At 33.2% G+C, this 20,755-nt stretch overlaps 6 protein-coding genes across 9 annotated transcripts in view; 4 read left to right on the plus strand and 2 right to left on the minus strand.

Moving 5' to 3' along the window:
* Nucleotides 1-5,364, plus strand: part of LOC138932075 (F-box only protein 32) — a 15,961-nt gene extending 10,597 nt beyond the window's left edge. The window contains exons 2-7 of the mRNA XM_070293620.1: nucleotides 1,284-1,330; nucleotides 1,602-1,651; nucleotides 1,872-2,058; nucleotides 2,192-2,367; nucleotides 2,448-2,698; nucleotides 2,803-5,364. Of these exons, the coding sequence (XP_070149721.1) occupies nucleotides 1,284-1,330; nucleotides 1,602-1,651; nucleotides 1,872-2,058; nucleotides 2,192-2,367; nucleotides 2,448-2,698; nucleotides 2,803-3,001 (910 nt within the window). The 3' untranslated portion in view covers nucleotides 3,002-5,364. The remainder of the gene's footprint in view (nucleotides 1-1,283; nucleotides 1,331-1,601; nucleotides 1,652-1,871; nucleotides 2,059-2,191; nucleotides 2,368-2,447; nucleotides 2,699-2,802) is intronic.
* An 88-nt stretch (nucleotides 5,365-5,452) lies between these two features.
* Nucleotides 5,453-9,293, minus strand: LOC138932069 (condensin complex subunit 2-like). Its single transcript, XM_070293612.1, has 2 exons — nucleotides 8,968-9,293; nucleotides 5,453-8,094 (listed from the first exon to the last, which is right to left on the minus strand). Exon 2 carries the CDS (start codon nucleotides 8,020-8,022, stop codon nucleotides 5,968-5,970), a length of 2,055 nt encoding a protein of 684 aa, XP_070149713.1. The 5' UTR covers nucleotides 8,023-8,094; nucleotides 8,968-9,293; the 3' UTR covers nucleotides 5,453-5,967.
* Nucleotides 9,176-11,519, plus strand: LOC138932077 (uncharacterized). 4 transcript variants are annotated; one of them, XM_070293625.1, is made up of 5 exons: nucleotides 9,176-9,216; nucleotides 10,214-10,287; nucleotides 10,382-10,564; nucleotides 10,644-10,852; nucleotides 11,067-11,516. In XM_070293625.1, exons 3-5 carry the CDS (start codon nucleotides 10,390-10,392, stop codon nucleotides 11,358-11,360), a joined length of 678 nt encoding a protein of 225 aa, XP_070149726.1. In that variant the 5' UTR covers nucleotides 9,176-9,216; nucleotides 10,214-10,287; nucleotides 10,382-10,389; the 3' UTR covers nucleotides 11,361-11,516. The 4 variants fall into 4 exon arrangements, with proteins under 4 accessions (XP_070149726.1, XP_070149723.1, XP_070149724.1 ...); XM_070293622.1 differs by lacking the exon at nucleotides 9,176-9,216 and adding an exon at nucleotides 9,620-9,852 and having other exon boundaries at nucleotides 10,169-10,287; nucleotides 11,067-11,519; XM_070293623.1 differs by lacking the exon at nucleotides 9,176-9,216 and adding an exon at nucleotides 9,621-9,864 and having other exon boundaries at nucleotides 11,067-11,518.
* A 447-nt stretch (nucleotides 11,520-11,966) lies between these two features.
* LOC138931761 (dihydrolipoyllysine-residue succinyltransferase component of 2-oxoglutarate dehydrogenase complex, mitochondrial) lies at nucleotides 11,967-15,999 on the plus strand. Its single transcript, XM_070292845.1, has 9 exons — nucleotides 11,967-12,168; nucleotides 12,709-12,733; nucleotides 12,869-12,920; nucleotides 13,117-13,187; nucleotides 13,289-13,416; nucleotides 13,503-13,838; nucleotides 13,920-14,095; nucleotides 14,226-14,676; nucleotides 14,785-15,999. The coding sequence occupies exons 1-9, from the start codon at nucleotides 12,094-12,096 to the stop codon at nucleotides 14,917-14,919; spliced, it is 1,449 nt and encodes a 482-aa protein (XP_070148946.1). The 5' UTR covers nucleotides 11,967-12,093; the 3' UTR covers nucleotides 14,920-15,999.
* A 395-nt stretch (nucleotides 16,000-16,394) lies between these two features.
* Nucleotides 16,395-18,893, plus strand: Rpt2 (26S proteasome regulatory subunit Rpt2). Its single transcript, XM_070292648.1, has 5 exons — nucleotides 16,395-16,484; nucleotides 16,923-17,484; nucleotides 17,748-18,134; nucleotides 18,217-18,452; nucleotides 18,548-18,893. Exons 1-5 carry the CDS (start codon nucleotides 16,482-16,484, stop codon nucleotides 18,680-18,682), a joined length of 1,323 nt encoding a protein of 440 aa, XP_070148749.1. The 5' UTR covers nucleotides 16,395-16,481; the 3' UTR covers nucleotides 18,683-18,893.
* Nucleotides 18,520-19,683, minus strand: LOC138931659 (protein YAE1 homolog). Its single transcript, XM_070292649.1, has 2 exons — nucleotides 19,350-19,683; nucleotides 18,520-19,239 (listed from the first exon to the last, which is right to left on the minus strand). The coding sequence occupies exons 1-2, from the start codon at nucleotides 19,455-19,457 to the stop codon at nucleotides 18,871-18,873; spliced, it is 477 nt and encodes a 158-aa protein (XP_070148750.1). The 5' UTR covers nucleotides 19,458-19,683; the 3' UTR covers nucleotides 18,520-18,870.
* Between the last annotated feature and the right edge of the window lie 1,072 nt (nucleotides 19,684-20,755).

Consider the following 20,755-nt stretch of genomic DNA (forward strand, 5'->3'; position numbering starts at 1 on the left):
TTATACCGTGAATACGAACACCCACGCGTGTTTTTCCTCTTTGTTTTTTGTCATACCAATGCGATGATAATATCAATAATTCACGGTAACTTTTATCGGATATGTGATCAATCTTCTTATGCAATGAATTCAAACTAAAAGTTTATTATTTATTGCATATATAAATAATACCTAATTATTTTTTATGTGATGTAAATGTTTCTTACATTACTTAAAAATCACCATGCAACATTCCAAATTTCTAAATTAAACTCTATTAATTGTCATATCTGAATAAAAATAGTCAGAAAATTGATTGAAAATGTTGATTTCTTTTTAAGAATATCTAGAATTAATAATATTAAAGATTGATAATTATTAGAGATTAATTATTATATATTATATTATTATTTTATTAGGAATAAAAAATATTTTAATATAATATTTTTACTATACGTATATTTTGTGTAGTCTTTCTATTGATTTTCCGTTTATTAGACAAAGTTTTGTCTGAAAAAGATTGTAAGAAAACCAATGTAAATCCTATAGAATTGTTTTGTGAACAGTATTAGCTACTAGCTTTTCATAGTCGAATCGAAGTTAACTTTGTCGCGAAATGTAACAGCCACGGGTCTAAACCGGTCATGGTGTATTATGTCATAATTGGGTTCGTATATTAGTGCCTCTAGTGTCCTGCAGAAAATATCTACAAGCGTACTTCTATCCGACATAAAGCAAATCATTAATTTAATTTAAGGAACTGACCGAACGAGATATATTGTATATTTAAAAATATTTACATTTGTACATACATTTGTATATACACGATATTATATTCATAACGTCCTTAATATTTAAAAAGAAAAAACTAGGAAATATATTATATATAAAATAATATAATATATATAAAATATATATCAACCAAAAACAGAAATTAATATTAAAAAACCGCTGTTTTTGAATTTACTTTGAAATTGTGTGATTGAATTGAATATAAAATAAAGAGGAAAGAATTTTCACATTTTTTATGTACTTTACTTAAATATTAACAAACTGTCATTATTATAATATGTATGTAAAGATGGGTCAACCGAGTTTTCGTCATTATATAATACATCATATATAAAGTAAAAGAAAAATTAAGCAACGTGTAAAATATTGTGAACATAGCTATATATGTAGCCTGTTTCTTTTTATATCTGGGATTTTTTTTTTTATAGATATAATTTTCTGAAATCTTAATAAATTTTATGATAAGTTACATCTAAAGCGCGCCTATTTCATATCATTTTCTTTTTTTACAGCGGTGAGAAAGATGCCGGCGATAAGAAAGAGAAAGATAAAAAGAAAGGTGAGTAGTGTATCGTGTATTGAAATTTATCGATTCCACAGCCGATCTTTGTTAACTATAATTATAAATTTAAATGTGTTACAAACTTGTATTTTGCTTTAATATCAAAGATTCGAGGTGGCTATCAATATCGAGCACATCGATCGATTTTGATGATGTAGAATTGAAGAATATTGAGAAGGAGGGAGGCGAAAGAAGGGAAAGCATTCTTTGTAAAATAACGTTAATTCAGAAAAATCTCTGACTGACAAACGTTTTTCTTAAATTTCAGAAAACGCCGTCCAACCACATTGTCACATCACACTGAAGTGCACACGCGAGGTGAGTGACTCCTTCCGGCCTGGTCTTAATTTAGATCCAACCTTGTACAAGAGGAGAGAGTCTGAGATTTGCTCGATAGAGATATGTTAAGTGCGACGAGAAAGAAACGAAAGAAAAAAAAAAAAAGAGAGACACCAGTAACAAATTGTCGACAGCTCTTGTATCTCCTATACTTAGACATCTTAGTGAGCGGGATCGTTATCCGTTCCTAAATTTACAGATCGCCGGCTTCAATGGCCTGAGTGATGCCTTGAAGAGGCTGGATTTCCTGTCCGCGGTACATGATTGCCGTCGATTTAATTACATCGTTCGTCTTCTGGATCTTCTGGTCAGTCATAGAATGGGTGGTCTCAGTGGATGTGCTCAGAGAGTGCTCTTCAACATGCTCGAAGAAGTAGCCCTGGAAGGTAAAAAGATTTCGTTAGCTCGTCTTTAGATGAATCCATCGCGAAAGTTTAGCGATTCCGCGAATACACTTTCTCGAAAGAGAAGGATAAATGCTGTTCATGATAAACTGATCTCTGCTTGGATTATTTGCAGTGTCACTATCACAACAACAAACGGGAAGGCTACGGCGCCTTATAGAGAGAGTTCGGGCTTTCAGCGCCGGTTGCTGTTGGGGTGGCAGGCCCTTGGGTTCTGTTATCTTATGGGAGAAGCATAAGGCGGCCCTGGAGAGAATCTTGCAAATCGCCTCATCTATTACCATCACTCAGGTATATAACGTATTCAAAAGTTAGCAAAAGATTTAACACTTACAAGGCAATTCAAGATCGTAACGAACGAGTCGTTGCAGCCGGACGAGCAACAGCAACCTCAATGGTCGGACCTGCCGCCCGAATGCCGGCGAGAGGTCCTCCTACGCCTAAGCGATCCGCGAGATATCGAAGCCTCGTCCGAGGCTTGTGAGTATCTCGCTGTTTTGGCGCAGGAGCAGAGAATCTGGCGCGAGCTCGCCCAATATCACTTTACGCCACAGCAGATTGTTACCACCACACAAAACAATCCTGGAAAAGACTGGAAGACTATATTCACTATCGCTCGAAGGTTACTATATACATTTTTCTATATGAGAATACTGCAAATATCAATTTAATATTTTAGAAATTTATGATGATCATTACTGTATGTCTTTCGTTTGTTTTGTTCAGGTCGTTCGGATTGCGGGAGGAGTATGCCGAAATGATACAGTTATGCCGTAATTGTCGTTGCTTGTTTTGGCGATCGCTGGGTCATCCCTGTATCGCGGATCAGGATCCGGCATTTCAAGAAAAGCTGGCGGACGTCGATCAGGCGTCCCTCCACGTACCGATTCCTCCGCAGACCTTCCTAAAATTCTTCTCGCTGTGAAAGCTTTCGCGATACGATTGTATTGTAAGAATGTGCGGAATGTATGTAGAGTGTATGTATAAAAAAACGAAAGCAGTGATGTAACTCCTATTTTGAATGCTTGAAAGAAAGAGAGATTCAAACGTTACCTTCTGAAAAACATATTTAATTCGAGATACTCTCTTAATACGTGCTATATGGGTCCGAAAAATAGAGATCGATATTAGGAATACATTCTTTGAGAAGTTTGATATCGATCTTGCTTTAACAAATATCTTTAACTGGAGGCCTATATTTTTGTCTGTTTCATGAATGTTTGAAGAACTGACAAGCCGCCCAGATCCAGAAAAATATAAATGTTATCCAATGCGCAGACATCTTTTAAAGTTTACTTGCTCCATTATTAGTAATTCATTCAGCTTTTTGTTAAAGGAAAATCGATTCTACACTCTGTCAGGCTACATAACTAATATTTCCTATTACTGATTTCCACATTCTCGAGCTCATTTTGTATCTTGATCGAATGATTGGTATTTTTTGATAAATGGAATCTCCGGTGTAATACAAGATTCCCGATCTGCTTTTCTTTGCTTTAAGATTCCTATGGCGTGGATACGCATTCTAAGAATGAAAAGGGAATTTTTCCATTACCCTTCCAGTTACGGTTGTAGAAAATAGACACTAGTCGTATAATGTTGTTTGCGGTAAGAAAAAAAGTCGTCACGCGCGTTCAAGAAAATCGCATAAGGATTGTATCGATTTATGCTGACAAGCTTTCAGTGTTCGAAGCGGATAACGACTACGTGTGATTTTGCGGTAGCACTCTTTGAGATCCACTGATTTTCGCTGATAACATCAGCGAATAATCAGTTGATAGTATCAGTCTGTCTTTATCGATTTAAACGATATTTGTTATGCTAATGTATTTCGAAACACATACGTTTGACGTTTTGCAGCGCGAAAGAGACTTTCTCCATCTTAACACTAAGTATTATTTGGAATAGGCTCATTTCTAATTAAAATAGAAATTTAATTTTCTCTTAGTTGCATTATCGTGCGAATTATAAAAACATTTTAAAAATTAGATTATTTTTCCTATAAAATATCACTGAAGACAATCGAGTCTTTTCGAAGAATATTCTCTTCCTCCGTCGTTACAGAATCATTTTGCCGACAATGCACACGAAAAATTGATGAAAAAAACCGTTGTATCATACGCAAGCACGTATTTAAAATACGATGCATACTAATCGATGCAATGGAGAAACAAAGCTTATATTTCTTAGACCTTCTAGACCGTTTTTGGTGCTATTTACGGCTCTATTGCATTTTGGATTTGCATTTAGATTATTAAGCAATGTGAATTTTTATTTTTTATATTGTCCAACGGCAAAATATTTATCGCGCTATTTACAATAATCATTGCGCGCGTCGACTTTTATTTTACCATAATTTATAGACTTCACTATTTTTGTGCAATATTCTTATGTATCTTATTCTTTCTATATCTTCTTTTTATTTTGTAGCATTATTTTACGATGCAATAACGTAAATTGTAATAAAATATTCACAATTTTCGGCCAAGCTATTAATAGAAAGATCTCAGAGATCTTCTCTGATCGTAGAACGATATCGCTATCGTGAGTCTCAAGAGGATAATTCGACAGCTGTTTGGATGTTGTGATGAAGATGTACATTAAGTAACTTACAAAGTACAAAATGTAATCATCATTATCAATTGCGACCACAGATAAATCGCGGAGTCTTGTCGTCGCCTATACAGGGTGTCGTAGTTGAAGCAATACAGAGATAACATATATTTGAACTTTTGCATTCTGTACGTTTCTTTTGAAAAAAAGATTCTATATTTATATATATTACTTATCGCGTGAGTTTGTACGCATATGTATTCGTTTAGCTGTAATGTGGATTTCTAAAGAAGACCTAAGTTACGATATGATATATAAGAAAAAAAGAAATTATACACTATTACTAAATCGGAGAACGGAAAATTATACTGCCAAAGCGGATGCTATTGCATTTACACGAATCGATACGTCGTTTATGTAAATTTCCGTACAGCAATGAGACGTTTTTTTGATATTTGCTGTTTTATTATTAGCGAAAATTTAAATTTACTGCATGACTTAAATATACTAACCTAGTCACTAAAGACAGAATGACCAAAATCGCGGTTTGAGCGCAGCGTTAATGTCTAATAAGCTCGATTTGAGAAAATTCTGGCAGCTCACACTGTGTATATTAATTCAACGAACTGGTCTCTGTAAGATATATATAAAGCGATCCTATGATCAGAATTATTTTACTTACATAAGCAGATGTGTAGAACGGTGTTGTGCAAAATGCTTCAAAATAAACTTTATTTAAATATATATATATATATATATATATATATATATATATATATATATATATATATATATATATACCCATGTAATTATTGGTCAAATTATTATTTTTACAGTACATAACGAACATTTTTTAATTATGATATTTATTAAAAATATCTCTAACATATTTTTTTTTAATAAAAAATGTTCTCATCTAAAAAATCGATAAATTAAATAGATATTAAAGTTATTTTTGATGATTGTAATATTCGATTGATATTTATTTAAAAAAATATATAATCACCGATTTGACACGCAATAGGCTGCATATGTTTCTCTTAATATTGAACTTAAAATTAATTTCTAATATAAAAATTAATTCAAAGAAATATAAATAAGAAATTAATTTCTAATCCAATATTAAAAGAAACATGTGTAGAGCTTGTTCATGCGTTACGCATGCGTGCGTATATCGATGTATATGTAATTAAAGCAAATTACTTAGTAAGCATTTTTTTATGAAGAATATATTCTGAATATATGATATATATTGTTTAGAATATACTCTTCATAAAAAATTGCTTATTAAATATTTTTCATATTAATATGTACACAAGAATCATGACAGCGGTCTTTTCAATCCGCCTCGACGATAACATCGGACATGTCTGGTAACGAATGAATTTTTAATATTCTCTCATTCGCAAGATGTAACAGGGATATAAAAGAAATCGGCACGCTCAATGCCTCGACATTGGTTTTTGTTAATAATTTCGGTAACATCTTGTAAATATCATTAAACTGTTTGCTGTCCTTCATCGTGTTTGCTTCGGAGTTCTCCGCCTCGTTAATATTTATTAAGTCAGTATTGTTATCCGTACACAATTTCCATATAGCTTTTTTCAATTGTCGCATATCGATCTTCTTTGCCTTCAGGCAGTACGCAATGAATATTTTATTAGCTAGTTTTGGCGCGGCGACTAGATTGTCGCCGATAAAGTTTTGGCTACCTAATGCAATATCGTCTTCGAAGTTACAATCGTCCCTACCTCCTTCTTCATAATCATCGTCATTATTCGTATCGGGACAATATTCTAATGTATCATTTGGATTGTTGTAATCGTATCTCTCGTTGTCTGACACATTCACGGCGGCCACCGTGTTATGACCATCCTCTTTTCCACCGTTTGACGGCTTCAAAACCAGTCTTGGATTCAAGTACAGTTTTATCATTTGTACAATATCGTAATGCACATCTTCCGGTAATATTAAGTCTTCGGTGTTCCATTCCGTTTTCGCAGTCTTGGCTTGTAATTTATTAGACTGACTCAGCGCAAACTTTGCATCAATCACATCACAATTCTCGTCATACGACAGTTCGATCTGTCTTTTCTTTCGCAGCGGAGCTTGCATGCAAGTTCTTATCACTTTACTGCTACCGGCAATGTCAGTGGAAGGTCTCAGAAAATTTCGAAACTTCCAATGAGACGGGCCAGCCCAATGCAAATTCATGTTCGGCTGGAGAAAGGAATATTCGAATGTGTTTGTCTCTGATATCTGAACATTGCGCACGTCTAGAATATTCTCGCTACGTCGTTTCGCTGCCTCTTGGTAACATCCATAAATATTATTGTCATCGTACTGGAAGTCAAAGTAATTCATTGGTTCAGGTAATGGATTATTGTCATCACCAGGTTCCACGCTCGCATCCAGATCGAAATGGAATCGATTACTCTCATCATTATGTTCGGCTTTTTCGGCCAGATTCTCTTCCGGCTCATCTTCCATGGACCAGTCGAGAAACTCAAAGTTCGAATATACACAAGTCTCAAGATTCGAGAAGTCACCGATTGTCAGTATATTGTATTTTATATCTGAACTGTTTTGTAATCTGGATTTATTCTCTATAACGTCAACGAACACATCGTTATATAGATGCTGATAAGCGCCGGAATTTGCATGATGCGGCAGTATGGCTTGATATAGCATGTCGCTGGTTTGCAAATCTCCCTCGCCTATCATCATCGAGATAGGTTTTTGGATTTCGATATTGCCTCTTAGAGCCTCTACAGTGCTAAAAATCTTTTGCTTGGCTTTATTTTTCTTCTTCTTCTTTTGTACTGCTACGTTCGTTTCTGTATCTTCCGCGTCTTCTCTAAACTCCTCTGCATTTCGCTCCATATCGTCGACCGCTTGTTTATCCAATCCGCCCACTATTTTAAGTATTTCAGTATGCACGCTATCTACACGGAAACCGTAGATCTTGGTACTCACATCCAAGGATGTACTAGCTACTTGTAGATTCGACATATTGGCGTCCTGCTTCTTTATCATATATGTCATAAAATCGATCATTTCTAAACTAAAGGCATTCTTAATGTTGATCTTGTTCTCGGCGTTCAGTTTTATGCACTGAGTTATGCTTTCGGCCATCTGAGGTGCCGGGATATTCGCTAAGAATCCCAAGCCAAGAGAGTGTCTTTTGTTAGTGGGCGTATTGCTGGATAATGGCGTTGACGTAAAAATCTCACGTCGACGAGCAATACGTTCCGCTTCATCGTCGTTTACCGAGAAATCAGTTATGGGTGTATTTGGAAAAGAAACAGACTTTCTTCGCAACGAAGAAGTTGGTGAATTTTGATGCATCACGATCTCCAGCCTCTTGTTTGTTATAGGCTTACAAGACTCCATGTTGTTATATAAAATTTATAACTTTATGGACTAATACTCTATGTATCTTTCTTCAAACCAACTCTTGCATTCCTGGAAGAAAGCAAGCACACATTTATTTCAGTCACTATAATAATAAAATAGAATCACTTATTCTTATATTATACATTGTATATTTATAATATTTTTCTAGTTTCTGCCTAATTCCATTTTTTTCTGTAATACAAATCATATACAAAAATGTAACTATAGAATAATAAGAATTATTTCTCTCTAAATTGTATCACAAATTGCTTATATAAGAACAATTTATATTAATCAAAATACAAAGACTATAGAAAGTATGAGACCACAAATTTATGTCTATAGATTGCATTTTTATAATATACCAAATAAAATATACTCTGGGCCATAATTACTGCATTTGGATCTTATTAATCTAATTATATATATTTCATTCTTAAAAATTATAATTATAACATAAACAGTTTTGATTAATACCATAGACTTCAGCGATAATCAATGAGAAATTTTATACATTAAATAAATCATATTTTAAATTTTTGAATAACTTTAACATTAAATGCTATTAGGATCACTGCTGAGTAAAATATACACTATGCATGATGATAGAAAATTATTCAGTTATATCATATATCTTATCATTATATGCTTTTAATAGCAAAAGTTTCCGACATAAGTGGCAAGCCATGCAAAATTCATTCAGTATTTAATGCGTGTTAAATCACAATAATTTTTATCTTCTAATGATATTATATTAATAATATAATCGTTAAATAGATAGTTTCCTTTACTGATTTTATCCCTGAAAAATTATGCTCCATTTTTGGATATAGTTAGATATAAAATAACTATATTCATAATGAAAAATATTTTTATTCTATAAAGTAGAATACATATTGTCTATGTAATTGAGTTAATCATACACATCTAAATATTACTTACTCCCCACTATTTATAGCAATGAAATTATTTGCTATCCTTTCGAGATCACTCCTAATCATTCGTAATAGAGTATAATAACGCTGCAGTTCCTCGTGAGTTTTTTGCAAGATTTCCAAAGTGCGTTTACTATCCTGGGAAGGCATCAGATATCTCACGATATATGTATAAGATATTTAAACATTTGAATACTATAATTGTCTACGTTTCTCTCTACAACTTGTCCGCCATTTGCTAGTACTTGTTAATATGGTAAGAGACAGAAAAACAACATCAACAACAAAAAGTGCGTAATAATAAACTGAATAAGATAATTCAAATATTTTACGAAACGGTTAAAACGTAACGTCACTGCATGTTCCTAAAGTCAGTAGATCTGGATCATTGAGTGTAGATTGTTCGAAAACCTACTGGAGTAGCTTTTGGTTGACCAATCAGAGCAAAGAAATCTTTGCTCTGATTGGTTAATCGAACGTCAGAATATTTTCGATCGAGCGCACTATATCTAGATATTCATGTATTATGGTTTAGAATTTCTTTTCTTCGCTCTTTCTCGTCTTTCAATGGTTGCGTTCAGCAGAAAAAGCAGCATTGCAACTGTGTAAAATTCTTTAATATGATTGGTTCTTGCCCTTAGTTCCTGGATCTAAATGTATAAACCAATCATATTAAAGAATTTTACAATAGTTGCAAAACTGCTTTTTCTGCTGAACGTAGCCAATGCTCGAATATATACATTCATCTCATCTCGAGTGTAAAAAGTTTTAAGAATGAGTGCAAAACGAGTAAAAGACAGATCTACAATTTGACATTTGCATTTGACGAGAAAGATTAAAGAAAAAGGAGATTAAAAGAAATTAACAATGTTTGCGATATTAAATAGATAATGTTAGTACGAATGTTAGTACAAATATTAGAATTTAATATTGGTTTAATTAACAGTAAATTTTCTTTAAGATTCACACGCACAAACTCCAATATAAAATTAGCGGGAGTTTCGTTTGCGATCCTTCATGCATAGATGTTTTAAATTAGTTTGTTAATTATTTCACCGATAAACGTTTCTTTTACAAAATAATTAGTGACTTAGTCCATAACAAATATTATTCTAACTATAAAAAAAATATAGCTTTCATATCCATTATTTTGAGGGATTAAATTCAAATACCGAATTGTATTGTGTAATTAGACTTAGTTATTTTAGCGAAATGTCTGATAAAAAGATAGTAAATCGCATTGTTCCCATTAGTAAAGAGGAATATGATGATTATCAAAAATCCTTTTCATCAAAGAAAGAATGGCCTGGTATTAATGTCAATGCTGGTAAGGATGCAGTATAATGAAATATTTATATAGCTAGGATTTACATTTGCCTGAATGTAACAATGTAAGTTTTTCAATAAATTTGTAATTTCAGATTCACGAATGACATTAAATATACCAATGCTCATTATGGAGCTATATCGATTAGTACCTTATAAAGAAGGTCGTTATATACATTTTCATCCGTTCAATATGCCTTATATTAAAGTACGTAAAATTGAGCTAGTTGGAATTGTTACAAATGTTAAACGCAATGTCAATAATTTATTTCTAACAAGTAAGACAAGAGGCATAATAAATGATAAATTTAATAATGAACAAGAAGAGATATCTAAACTTCTGCAGTCTTATTGCAGTTGAGGATGGAACAGGAGTGGTGGAGATTAATTACAAATTGGAACAATATCTGTTTCTATTGAAACAACGACAGGAGATTGATGAAAAATACAGGAACCAAGCTGAAAATTTAAGAGAAACAAAAGTAGTCACAAATTATCCAAAGAAATTTCCTGAAACACGTCCAGACTTTATCTATCCATGTAATACACCCTTAAAAGATATAGCTGTAAGTTTGAGAACAATTATGCATATGAATGCAGGTCATCAAATCATGTATATAATGAATTATCTCACACATTTCAGTTATTTTTAATTTTATACATTGTCGATTATTAATAGGACTTATATTATTGAAACTAAATACAATAGAAAAGCATATTACTGGAAAGATTATTTGTTGCAACTGTATAGATATATAGTACAATTATTTTTAATAATAGATCCTGGAAAACAAGTGGTGGTTGGAAACAAATAGTGGTCTATTGGGTAAAGAAATCCAACCTTTTGATCATGTTTATGTTACTGGATATCCTTATTTCGATACAAAATTTCAAAAGATACCGGAAGAGATTACAACAGAATTTATGGAACATGCAAAACTGACTGTGTTCGCACTATCTGTCACATGTATTTCTGAGGAGATTTACAACAAAAAGTTATCTACATGGATAAGCAACACTATTTGTCAAAGATACAAGGAGATAGAAAAAAAAGTTTACATTGCAAAAAAATAATTAAAATCTGCAAGATAATTGTGCTATCTTACTGTAATGATATATTATTATCGTGTATGTATGTTATATTATACAGAGTTATGGATTTACATAAATTTTGTTCCATACAATAATATTATTCAATTCAATGGAATTATACCAGCTTTAATTCCTATTACAAATCAGATGTTTTTCAGCTATATTTGTTGCACTTTATTCTTTTTTCCTTTTTCTTTCCAAAACACGAATATATGTTTGCATTTATTTCATTCTACGTGTAGAAACTTCAACAAATATTGTTACAGAAAAACAAACAGATCCAAATGATGTTGAGAATAAATCATAATTTATAGACTGATAAACACAGCATCTAGTGCTGTCCTTTCTTAACAGCTGCCAGTTATCTAACTCGGCCCTCTCTCTCTCTTTCTCTCTTTCTCTTCTTAAGGTTCTTGCACATAGGACGCATAAACGCATTACACGTGCAAAGAAGCGACGGGCCAGCCAATCAATCTTTCAGTCTTACGGACAAGCTGTAAATAGATTGGCTATCGCTTTTTCGCACGCGTAGCACGTTGACGCGTTTTGTGTGCAAGAGCCCTTATCCTTCTTCCAATCTTACCACCTCCACCCTCCACCGCGAGAAACCGTGCGGTGTGTGCGGTGTGCCCAGTGTACCCATTGTATAGTGTGTCATTTTTGCTCGCCGACGCGCGAGTGTACGTTCGAAGTGAACGCTTTCCTTTATCGCAGGATGGCCGCGATGCTGTCCAACTGTTCGCGTTTCGCGCCTCGCGTAATCACGCGGAGTAGCGTATTACGGGCCAAGGTAAGATTACGGATGTTCCGGCTTTCCCGTTCTCTTCCTCTTCGCAACACACGATCGACTGCTGTGATATTTGTACCGCTTTCCCCGAAATTAAACTGCCGAGGAGAGCGTTCGTCGAATTGCGATTTCGAGATTCGTCTAAACATCTCCAATCTTTTTCTCTCATCGCGACGACGATTACATAATAATATATACATACATACGTATCGCTCGACGACACCTTCGCGACTCATGCGATCTGTCAATTTAAAAATTTTTCTGCGAGGAGTCTCCTTGATCGAGACTGGTCGATGAACACGTGGATATCGTAATTAATTATTTCGATTGTGAAGATGACCAGAGGTGTACTCTTGTCTTTCTCTCTCATAGTGGAACAATGACTATTTTTATCTTCGGCCGTATGTGTCAGAGAGTATTTCATAAGATTAAAATTGTTTGTTCTTCTGACTGAATCCACCGCTTTTCTCTAGATTGTCGTCATGTCGAATATGTCTTGCAACATTGCTGAAATAAAATTCAATCAATTCATTCTTTTTGCAGGTCGCGAAATCGTCGTATAGTCAAGGTAAAGTTAATTGGAGATATATTAAGACAAGATATAATGAAGACTGAGAGAGTAGCAACTATGACAAAAATGATATCGATTAAAAGAAATCCATTGGAACAGAAAGTTATTAAATATATCAAATTATTCTTATAGGGCGCACTGTAATTATCCATGCGGAACATGTGCCCAATGTCAAAACTTCATTGTAAGTAACATTGTGCGTGCATTATTTTGCATTTATATTTATTTTTGCTTTTAAAATATACTGTTGTATAGAAGTTTAATAATACGCATATGTCTGGAAACCTTAGTTTTTCGATGCTGTGCTAATTGTTTTTGATTCTTCAAAAATGGAACAAAGATAAAGTAGGAAAGATCATAAAGTGTTCTTTTGCCTGTAGATGTAGAAAATATAAGGCAAACTGTTATTGGGTAAATCGACCGAGACATATATATTCAACTTCAACGTTATGTAAGTACAATATTTTAAATCTTAATTATGTTTTTCAAAAGTAACATAATGAAGATTTGAATTAATCTATCTTTTGTATAATTTACATTATTTAAATATAGGGGAGATCAAGGAAGTTGTAGTCCCTGCGTTTGCCGAAAGTGTAAGCGAGGGCGATGTGAGGTGGGAGAAGAAGGTTGGAGACCAGGTCAAGGAAGATGATGTTCTTTGCGAAATCGAAACGGACAAGGTATGCATTTCTTTATAATAACACAAGTAGAAATATATATTCGGCATTATAAGAATATTATTTATCAATTATTTAATTGTCTATAGACTTCGGTTCCCGTTCCATCGCCTGGGCCTGGCGTCATAAAAGAACTCTTCGTTAACGATGGCGATACAGTGAAGCCAGGTCAGAAATTATGTAGTATCGACATCGGTGCGAGTGGCGGAACTGCAGCCGCACCCGCGGCAGAAGCGCCAAAGCCCGCTGCACCGACACCTCCTCCTCCGCCGTCGCCGCCAAAAGCAGCAACACCTCCTAGCGCGGCGGCACCTCCACCATCGCCGGAACCCGCGGCAGCACCGATTCCGCCTCCCGCTGCTAAGCCACCACCTCCGCAAGCACCTATCGCTTCGATGCCGGTCGCGGCTATCAAACACGCGCAGGTAAATATCAACAACAAATAATTATATGCAGCTTAGCTTTTTAAAAATATTATGACATTAATAAGAACGGTGTATTCTCAGTCGTTAGAAGGCGCGAAAGTTCAACTACCTCCCGCCGATTATACACGCGAAATAATCGGCACGAGGACAGAACAGAGGGTGAAGATGAACAGAATGCGTCTGCGTATCGCGGAACGTCTGAAGGACGCGCAAAACACAAATGCTATGTTGACTACTTTTAATGAAATTGATATGAGGTAATTAATTCCATTAATCAAGTCGTAGATTTTATATCACTTATAATTTGTATTTAAAGATTTAATTCATGATGTTCGACATACTTCATTTTATTTTTTACTTAATGTATGTCGCATTATTAATTTACAGTCGCATTATGGAATTTCGAAAAACGCATCAAGAGGCGTTCACGAAAAAATATGGTATCAAACTTGGATTCATGAGTCCGTTCGTTGCAGCCAGTGCTTACGCTTTGAAAGATCAACCAGTAGTAAACGCTGTAATAGACGGCACCGACATAGTATATAGAGATTACGTAGATCTTAGCGTAGCGGTCGCGACGCCCAAGGGACTCGTCGTGCCGGTGCTACGCAGTGTAGAGAATAAAAATTTTGCCGAGATCGAGATTGCTTTGGCCGCTTTAGGCGATAAAGCCAGGAAAGGAAAGATCACCGTTGAGGACATGGACGGCGGCACTTTCACGATAAGCAACGGCGGTGTTTTCGGCTCGCTGTTGGGAACTCCCATCATTAATCCGCCACAGAGTGCGATTCTCGGTATGCACGGCGTCTTCGATAGACCAATCGCCGTTAAGGGACAGGTAAAGTTCAGCGAGATCCTGATTAAGTTTCGTCAATTTCTAGTGTTTGTAATTATAATTTCTGTTGCAAAATCATTCTCAATTAATAAATACTTTATATATTCCCAGGTTGTCATTAGACCAATGATGTACATAGCTTTAACATATGATCATCGATTGATCGATGGACGCGAGGCTGTAATGTTCCTAAGAAAGATCAAAGACGCTGTAGAAGATCCTAGGATTATCTTGGCTGGCCTTTAATAACTTGGAACACACGTTTGTCGCGCATGCGTTGACAATTTTTATAATCATCGTAAATAAGTAAAAGCGCGACGCGGCAGTCCATAAAAATTCTCGGCAGGGAGTTTTTCCGCTTCGAAAACCTTATCATTGAAGCGTTAAGAAATGTTTCGATACTTCGTTTCGAATCTATCAATCTCTATAAGCTGAACATAGGATAATGTGGCAAGTGCAGTCATAAATAACGATAAGCATGCTAGTCCTATGTCTATAATTTTTAATTCTTACAGTGGAAGTATAATGAGTCGCCTTTACTTATGTTAACCTGGCTATATTGAACGATTTTTGTTATCGGAATTTTTCGATACGGCGATCGCTCAATGTGATTGTATAATATCGTTAGTCATGTTTTACACACGAAATGTCGCGATATCACGAACACATTTTTATTCTCTCCGTACGCATCACGCTTGATTTGGCAGAGATGTGAGCGCAGACGGAAGTCGAGCTAGAAAGTTTATTAGATGTAGATCAAAGCTAAAATAAAATCTCACCAATCTAAATGTTTAGCATTGTTGAATTGCGACCATGAATATATACGTAACGTGATTTAATAGATCTTTAAAAATTCAACGGTGATATTATATTATAATTTGCACTTGTACATTATATCGAGTATCTCCGAATCTACTCATTGGAAATTTTTCTGCACTCTAAAAAAAGCGGAATATTAGTGATCTTGTATAGATCAAAATTGTTTTTAAATAAAAGAAAGGAATCAACGTGGGATATGTGTTTTTATAGCATAAAATGTGAGGCATTTAACGATACGTTAACGGATACACTGCCAAAATCTATATGAATTTTTCGAAATATCACTAAATTGAGACGAAAACCTGCACGAATAAAAATACGCTGCATTGATAACAATGTTTGTCATTGATACACTGTACAATATTCTTATGATTATGTCTTTATATTGTCAATATTCAATGAATCGTGAAAATATGTGTGAATATCTTTAGTCTCATTGTAAAATACGTTGTATATTATTCGATATTCTGTGTATTAATGACGAAACGCGTATATATATAAAGTACACTATAATTAAATCTTTTGTGTGAATTTTGTATCATTTCAATAGTACTAGAATTAAAAAATGTTTGAACATTGCTAATAATAAATAGTTAATATACTATGCAATATATTAGCTAACGACTATGATTAAATTTCTCTTATGATAATTTCTTATTATTTATGTCAGAAAATCATTTTGAATATAATCTTAGAAACGAGGAAAGATTTGAGTAATTGTCACATTTCTCAAAACAATGCATTTGTTCTAGTGCTTGGAAATTAAATATATTTAATTCTATTATATTTTTTTAGTAAACCTGAAGAATTTTATTAAGTAAACAGAAAGAAGGTTTTCTCTGTTTATATATTTATTTTATCCACAATCGAGATTCAGTATCGATTGGAACAAGATGATGGGAAAATCGATATTCTCTTATCGACAGCGCACAGTCGAATCCTAGCGAATGACTTCGCCCTTTCGAGGAACAGTCAAACATTGATAAGAAATGGTGAGTATCAAAATAAAAAAAAAACAACTATTATTATTTATTGCTAAAGCAATGTTTCCGTCATTTAGCATGATGAAAAATAATTATTATTGCTACTGTTAAGTTTTTTTGCATTTACACTGCTTTATACATTTTTAGGTTATAACCATCTTTCAAATGTTAGTTTATTTTCAAATTTTTATATAAAAGAAATTTGTGTAATAAATTAGTTGGATTTGTTCGTAAAACAAATATTTCTCGTCATATAATAAATTAATGTTTATTAGCAATAGTTGCTAATAAAAATTTATTGTCCGAAATAATATTTTATAATTTTTCTTAAATAATTTAATGTATTTTTCTTAAATAATTTTATATATATATATATATATATATATATATATGAAATTTTATGTTGCACTATTTTTAAATATGATAAATGCAATAAAATTTTAATAGGGTCAAAACCAATCTGGTAGTGGTGGGAGTGGAGGGGACAAGAAGGATGACAAGGATAAGAAGAAGAAATATGAACCACCAATTCCCACAAGAGTGGGTAAAAAGAAGAGACGTACTAAAGGGCCAGATGCAGCTCTGAAACTGCCTCAAGTAACTCCTCACACACGTTGTAGACTGAAATTATTGAAGCTGGAACGCATAAAAGATTATCTATTGATGGAGGAGGAGTTCATCAGGAATCAGGAACGCTTGAAGCCACAAGAAGAGAAAAACGAGGAGGAAAGATCTAAAGTGGATGATCTTCGTGGAACACCAATGTCTGTTGGAACATTGGAAGAAATAATAGATGACAATCATGCAATAGTGTCCACGTCAGTTGGCTCTGAGCATTATGTATCCATCTTGTCATTTGTGGATAAGGATCAATTGGAACCTGGTTGTTCTGTGTTACTAAATCATAAAGTTCATGCTGTTGTTGGTGTATTAGGAGATGATACAGATCCTATGGTTACAGTAATGAAGCTTGAAAAGGCTCCTCAGGAGACCTACACTGATATTGGAGGTATATTATATATATTTATCTATATTTATACTCTGATAAATCTGTAATTAATATTTTATTAAAATTATTGAGATTCATGATTTTTAATTTGAAGCTTTTAAAAATAATATAAAAAGACTTTCAACTAAATTTTTTTAGTAGGAACTTAATTTAAAATTTAAATATGAAAAACATAACTCAACAAATTTAAAAAAAAGATCTGCATTTGAAACAAATTAAATATAAAATTATCAAAGAATAATTGGCTATATTGTTGTTTCCAGGTCTTGATACTCAAATTCAAGAGATTAAAGAATCTGTAGAACTACCATTAACCCATCCAGAATATTACGAGGAAATGGGTATTAAACCTCCAAAGGGTGTGATACTTTATGGACCACCTGGAACAGGGAAGACACTGCTTGCCAAAGCTGTAGCTAATCAAACATCAGCTACGTTTTTAAGAGTTGTTGGTTCTGAACTTATACAAAAATATCTAGGTGATGGCCCAAAGCTTGTGAGAGAACTCTTCAGAGTTGCTGAAGAGCATGCCCCCTCCATTGTCTTTATAGATGAGATAGATGCAGTAGGAACAAAGAGATATGATAGCAATAGTGGTGGCGAAAGAGAGATTCAGAGAACTATGTTGGAATTGCTTAATCAACTTGATGGTAGGTTAACTTCTAATACAAAACAAATAAAAATATTTCTTTTTTATATTTTATATTAAACTCGAGAATTTTTGATTATCAGGTTTTGATAGTAGAGGCGATGTGAAAGTGGTTATGGCTACCAATAGAATAGAGACCTTAGATCCTGCTTTAATCAGACCCGGTCGTATCGATAGAAAAATAGAATTCCCTCTACCAGATGAAAAAACCAAAAGACGAATCTTCAATATTCACACGAGCAGAATGACTTTGGCACCTGATGTGAATCTTGCAGAGTTAATTATGGCAAAGGATGATCTCTCTGGTGCAGATATCAAGGTAAGAAATTCGATTATAAAGTAGTAATCGCATTATGTACTATTTTTATACAAATGTATTTTATTATTTATTTAAAATATGTATAAAATGTTTAGGCAATATGTACCGAAGCTGGTTTAATGGCTCTACGTGAACGTCGTATGAAGGTTACTAGCGACGATTTCAAGAAGTCTAAGGAAAGTGTACTGTATCGGAAGAAAGAAGGTTCTCCTGAAGGATTATACTTATAAAAACATTCGTTATTAATGGTTTTCTGTATGATTGAGTCTATAATTACTCAAACTTATGAATAAAAATTTATATAGGGAAATTAATTTTTACAATAATGTAGTTATAAAAGTATTACATAGTTTTAATGTTTTTTTTATCTAACCAATATTATTTATTATAAATACTAAAATCTGTCTACTTTAAATAATTAAATAGTTAAATTAGTCTCAATGCCTGATTTCTTTAAAATTGGTTCAAAATATTTATGTAGCCTACTTATTACTGCTGTAGAATGTATTCTCTGATCATTTAGGATTTTGGAAAATTGAATATCCTCATATATATTTGAAGTTTTGTTTTGTGATTCCATACTGCATATCCAACATGCACCTCGTCTAGTTTTATCAAGAACAGTGGCTACATTCGTAGGATGTTGTAAAGTAGGTGATAAAATAGTAGCCAGACTTTTGTATTTTCCCAATTTAAAAGCTGTCTCAAAACCATCTTTATAACCTATGTCAAATCCTTCTTGTAGCACAGAATCCGTTCCGTCCTGTATTCCTTCTCTATAACCAGTCTAAAAAGAGAAAATATTTATTAAATATAGAAAAACAGTATTATGATGCAACACTCAAGTATCAAGTTATATTTATAACCTCAACACGTGACTCACAAAATTTTATGTACCTTGATAGCAGTATCCGTAATGCGTCTCCAACATTTTGAAGCGATGTATAAAGAATCGTCTTCTGCCGAATATAAATCGTGTTCTGTCGTTTTTATTAAATCTTCCATTTTTTATAATTATGTATATGTATATAGTAAGATATATACTCGTATATCTTTAATCTTCCATCATTGAATCATTTAAAGAAAAGATTATAAGACTATGATAGTAAATCACAGCGACTATACGTTTACAGCCAGTATATATTGACTGTGTTCTGCGTTCCGATTTCCGATATTCATTGCCAGTACTGAAAATCTATAGTTTACGTCACGTGCACTATAGATTTTTTTAAGTATTAGCAGTGAATATCGAATATCGAAATGCAGCCATTGTAAAGAATAAGTTACAGTATAAAATGAAAAAAATGGGATTTTTTGCAGCCGAATAATTTATATTCATATAATATAAAATAACTCTCCTTATATTGATATATACATAACAATTCTTACGCACTCAAGAGTTGTATATCTCTATTTATCACCATTTAATTTATAAAAAATTATTCAAATATCTATTGTAACCCGCGGACATACACATATACACTACAGATATTAAATGATTAATTTCGAGTAAAATATATATATACATATATATATATATATATATATATATATATATTTTACTTTCTAAAGAATTGTATTAATTTTTAGTTTTATAAATTTTCTTGAAAAAAAGAAAAAATAAGAAAGAGAGGAAAATGTCCTACTATCTAACAATGTTTGGTTGTATATCCTGCAAATGCATATATATATATATATATATATATATATATATATATATATATCCATGGTTTTGTAAGCAATTACTTTAAACTAAACTGTAAACATACTTAACTTAAATATGTATAAAAATAAGTCTGGCTTATTGTAAACAGTGTATCATGGCTATAAAAATATTCCAATAAAGTTCGAATTTTTGCATATGACCACATCCACTAGCACATACGATTTTGAGCTTGCAATTTTCGACGATCTTCTTTTTGCATGAGATACTTGCAGAATATTATTAAAAATAAAACAAAATAGCAGGGATGTAAAAAAATCGTCTCTGAGGTATATTTTAACGATCACGATATGTTCCAACAAATATTGTAAATGAATACCTTTATCAACGCGTTCGTATATTAACGAATAATGAGGAATATGATACGAATGAAAGGAAAGATTTCAGAAATAGTGTGCATTATTGACGAGGATAAATAAATGCAGCAGAACATAAAGGAATTCTTCAATCAACTTACTAAAAAAGACAATGCTTTGTACAATATAGTATCAATATATTATTGTGCTTAAATCCTCAAATACATTATTTGGCTTATCCGCGTAAGTAAGATCTAGTATGTTATTAGAGCATGAATACAATA

This window comes from Polyergus mexicanus, unplaced genomic scaffold (assembly GCF_030449975.1).
Source record: "Polyergus mexicanus isolate NDT 795.1 unplaced genomic scaffold, iyPolMexi1.0 SCAF_3, whole genome shotgun sequence".
NCBI lineage: Eukaryota > Metazoa > Arthropoda > Insecta > Hymenoptera > Formicidae > Polyergus > Polyergus mexicanus.

Excerpts from the sequence above, each read along its gene's own strand:
- LOC138932069 (XM_070293612.1), bottom strand. The coding sequence starts at position 8,022 with ATGGAGTCTTGTAAGCCTATAACAAACAAGAGGCTGGAGATCGTGATG.
- LOC138932077 (XM_070293622.1), top strand. The coding sequence starts at position 10,173 with ATGTCTGATAAAAAGATAGTAAATCGCATTGTTCCCATTAGTAAAGAG. Across the intron at positions 10,565-10,643 it reads CAATAATTTATTTCTAACAA|TTGAGGATGGAACAGGAGTG; the intron begins GTAAGACAAGAG and ends GTCTTATTGCAG. Across the intron at positions 10,853-11,066 it reads CACCCTTAAAAGATATAGCT|ATCCTGGAAAACAAGTGGTG; the intron begins GTAAGTTTGAGA and ends TTTTAATAATAG.
- LOC138931761 (XM_070292845.1), top strand. The coding sequence starts at position 12,094 with ATGGCCGCGATGCTGTCCAACTGTTCGCGTTTCGCGCCTCGCGTAATC. Across the intron at positions 13,417-13,502 it reads GCGAAATCGAAACGGACAAG|ACTTCGGTTCCCGTTCCATC; the intron begins GTATGCATTTCT and ends AATTGTCTATAG. Across the intron at positions 14,096-14,225 it reads TTTAATGAAATTGATATGAG|TCGCATTATGGAATTTCGAA; the intron begins GTAATTAATTCC and ends ATTAATTTACAG.
- Rpt2 (XM_070292648.1), top strand. Across the intron at positions 17,485-17,747 it reads GACCTACACTGATATTGGAG|GTCTTGATACTCAAATTCAA; the intron begins GTATATTATATA and ends TGTTGTTTCCAG. Across the intron at positions 18,135-18,216 it reads ATTGCTTAATCAACTTGATG|GTTTTGATAGTAGAGGCGAT; the intron begins GTAGGTTAACTT and ends TTTGATTATCAG.
- LOC138931659 (XM_070292649.1), bottom strand. The coding sequence starts at position 19,457 with ATGGAAGATTTAATAAAAACGACAGAACACGATTTATATTCGGCAGAA. Across the intron at positions 19,240-19,349 it reads TTACGGATACTGCTATCAAG|ACTGGTTATAGAGAAGGAAT; the intron begins GTACATAAAATT and ends TTCTCTTTTTAG.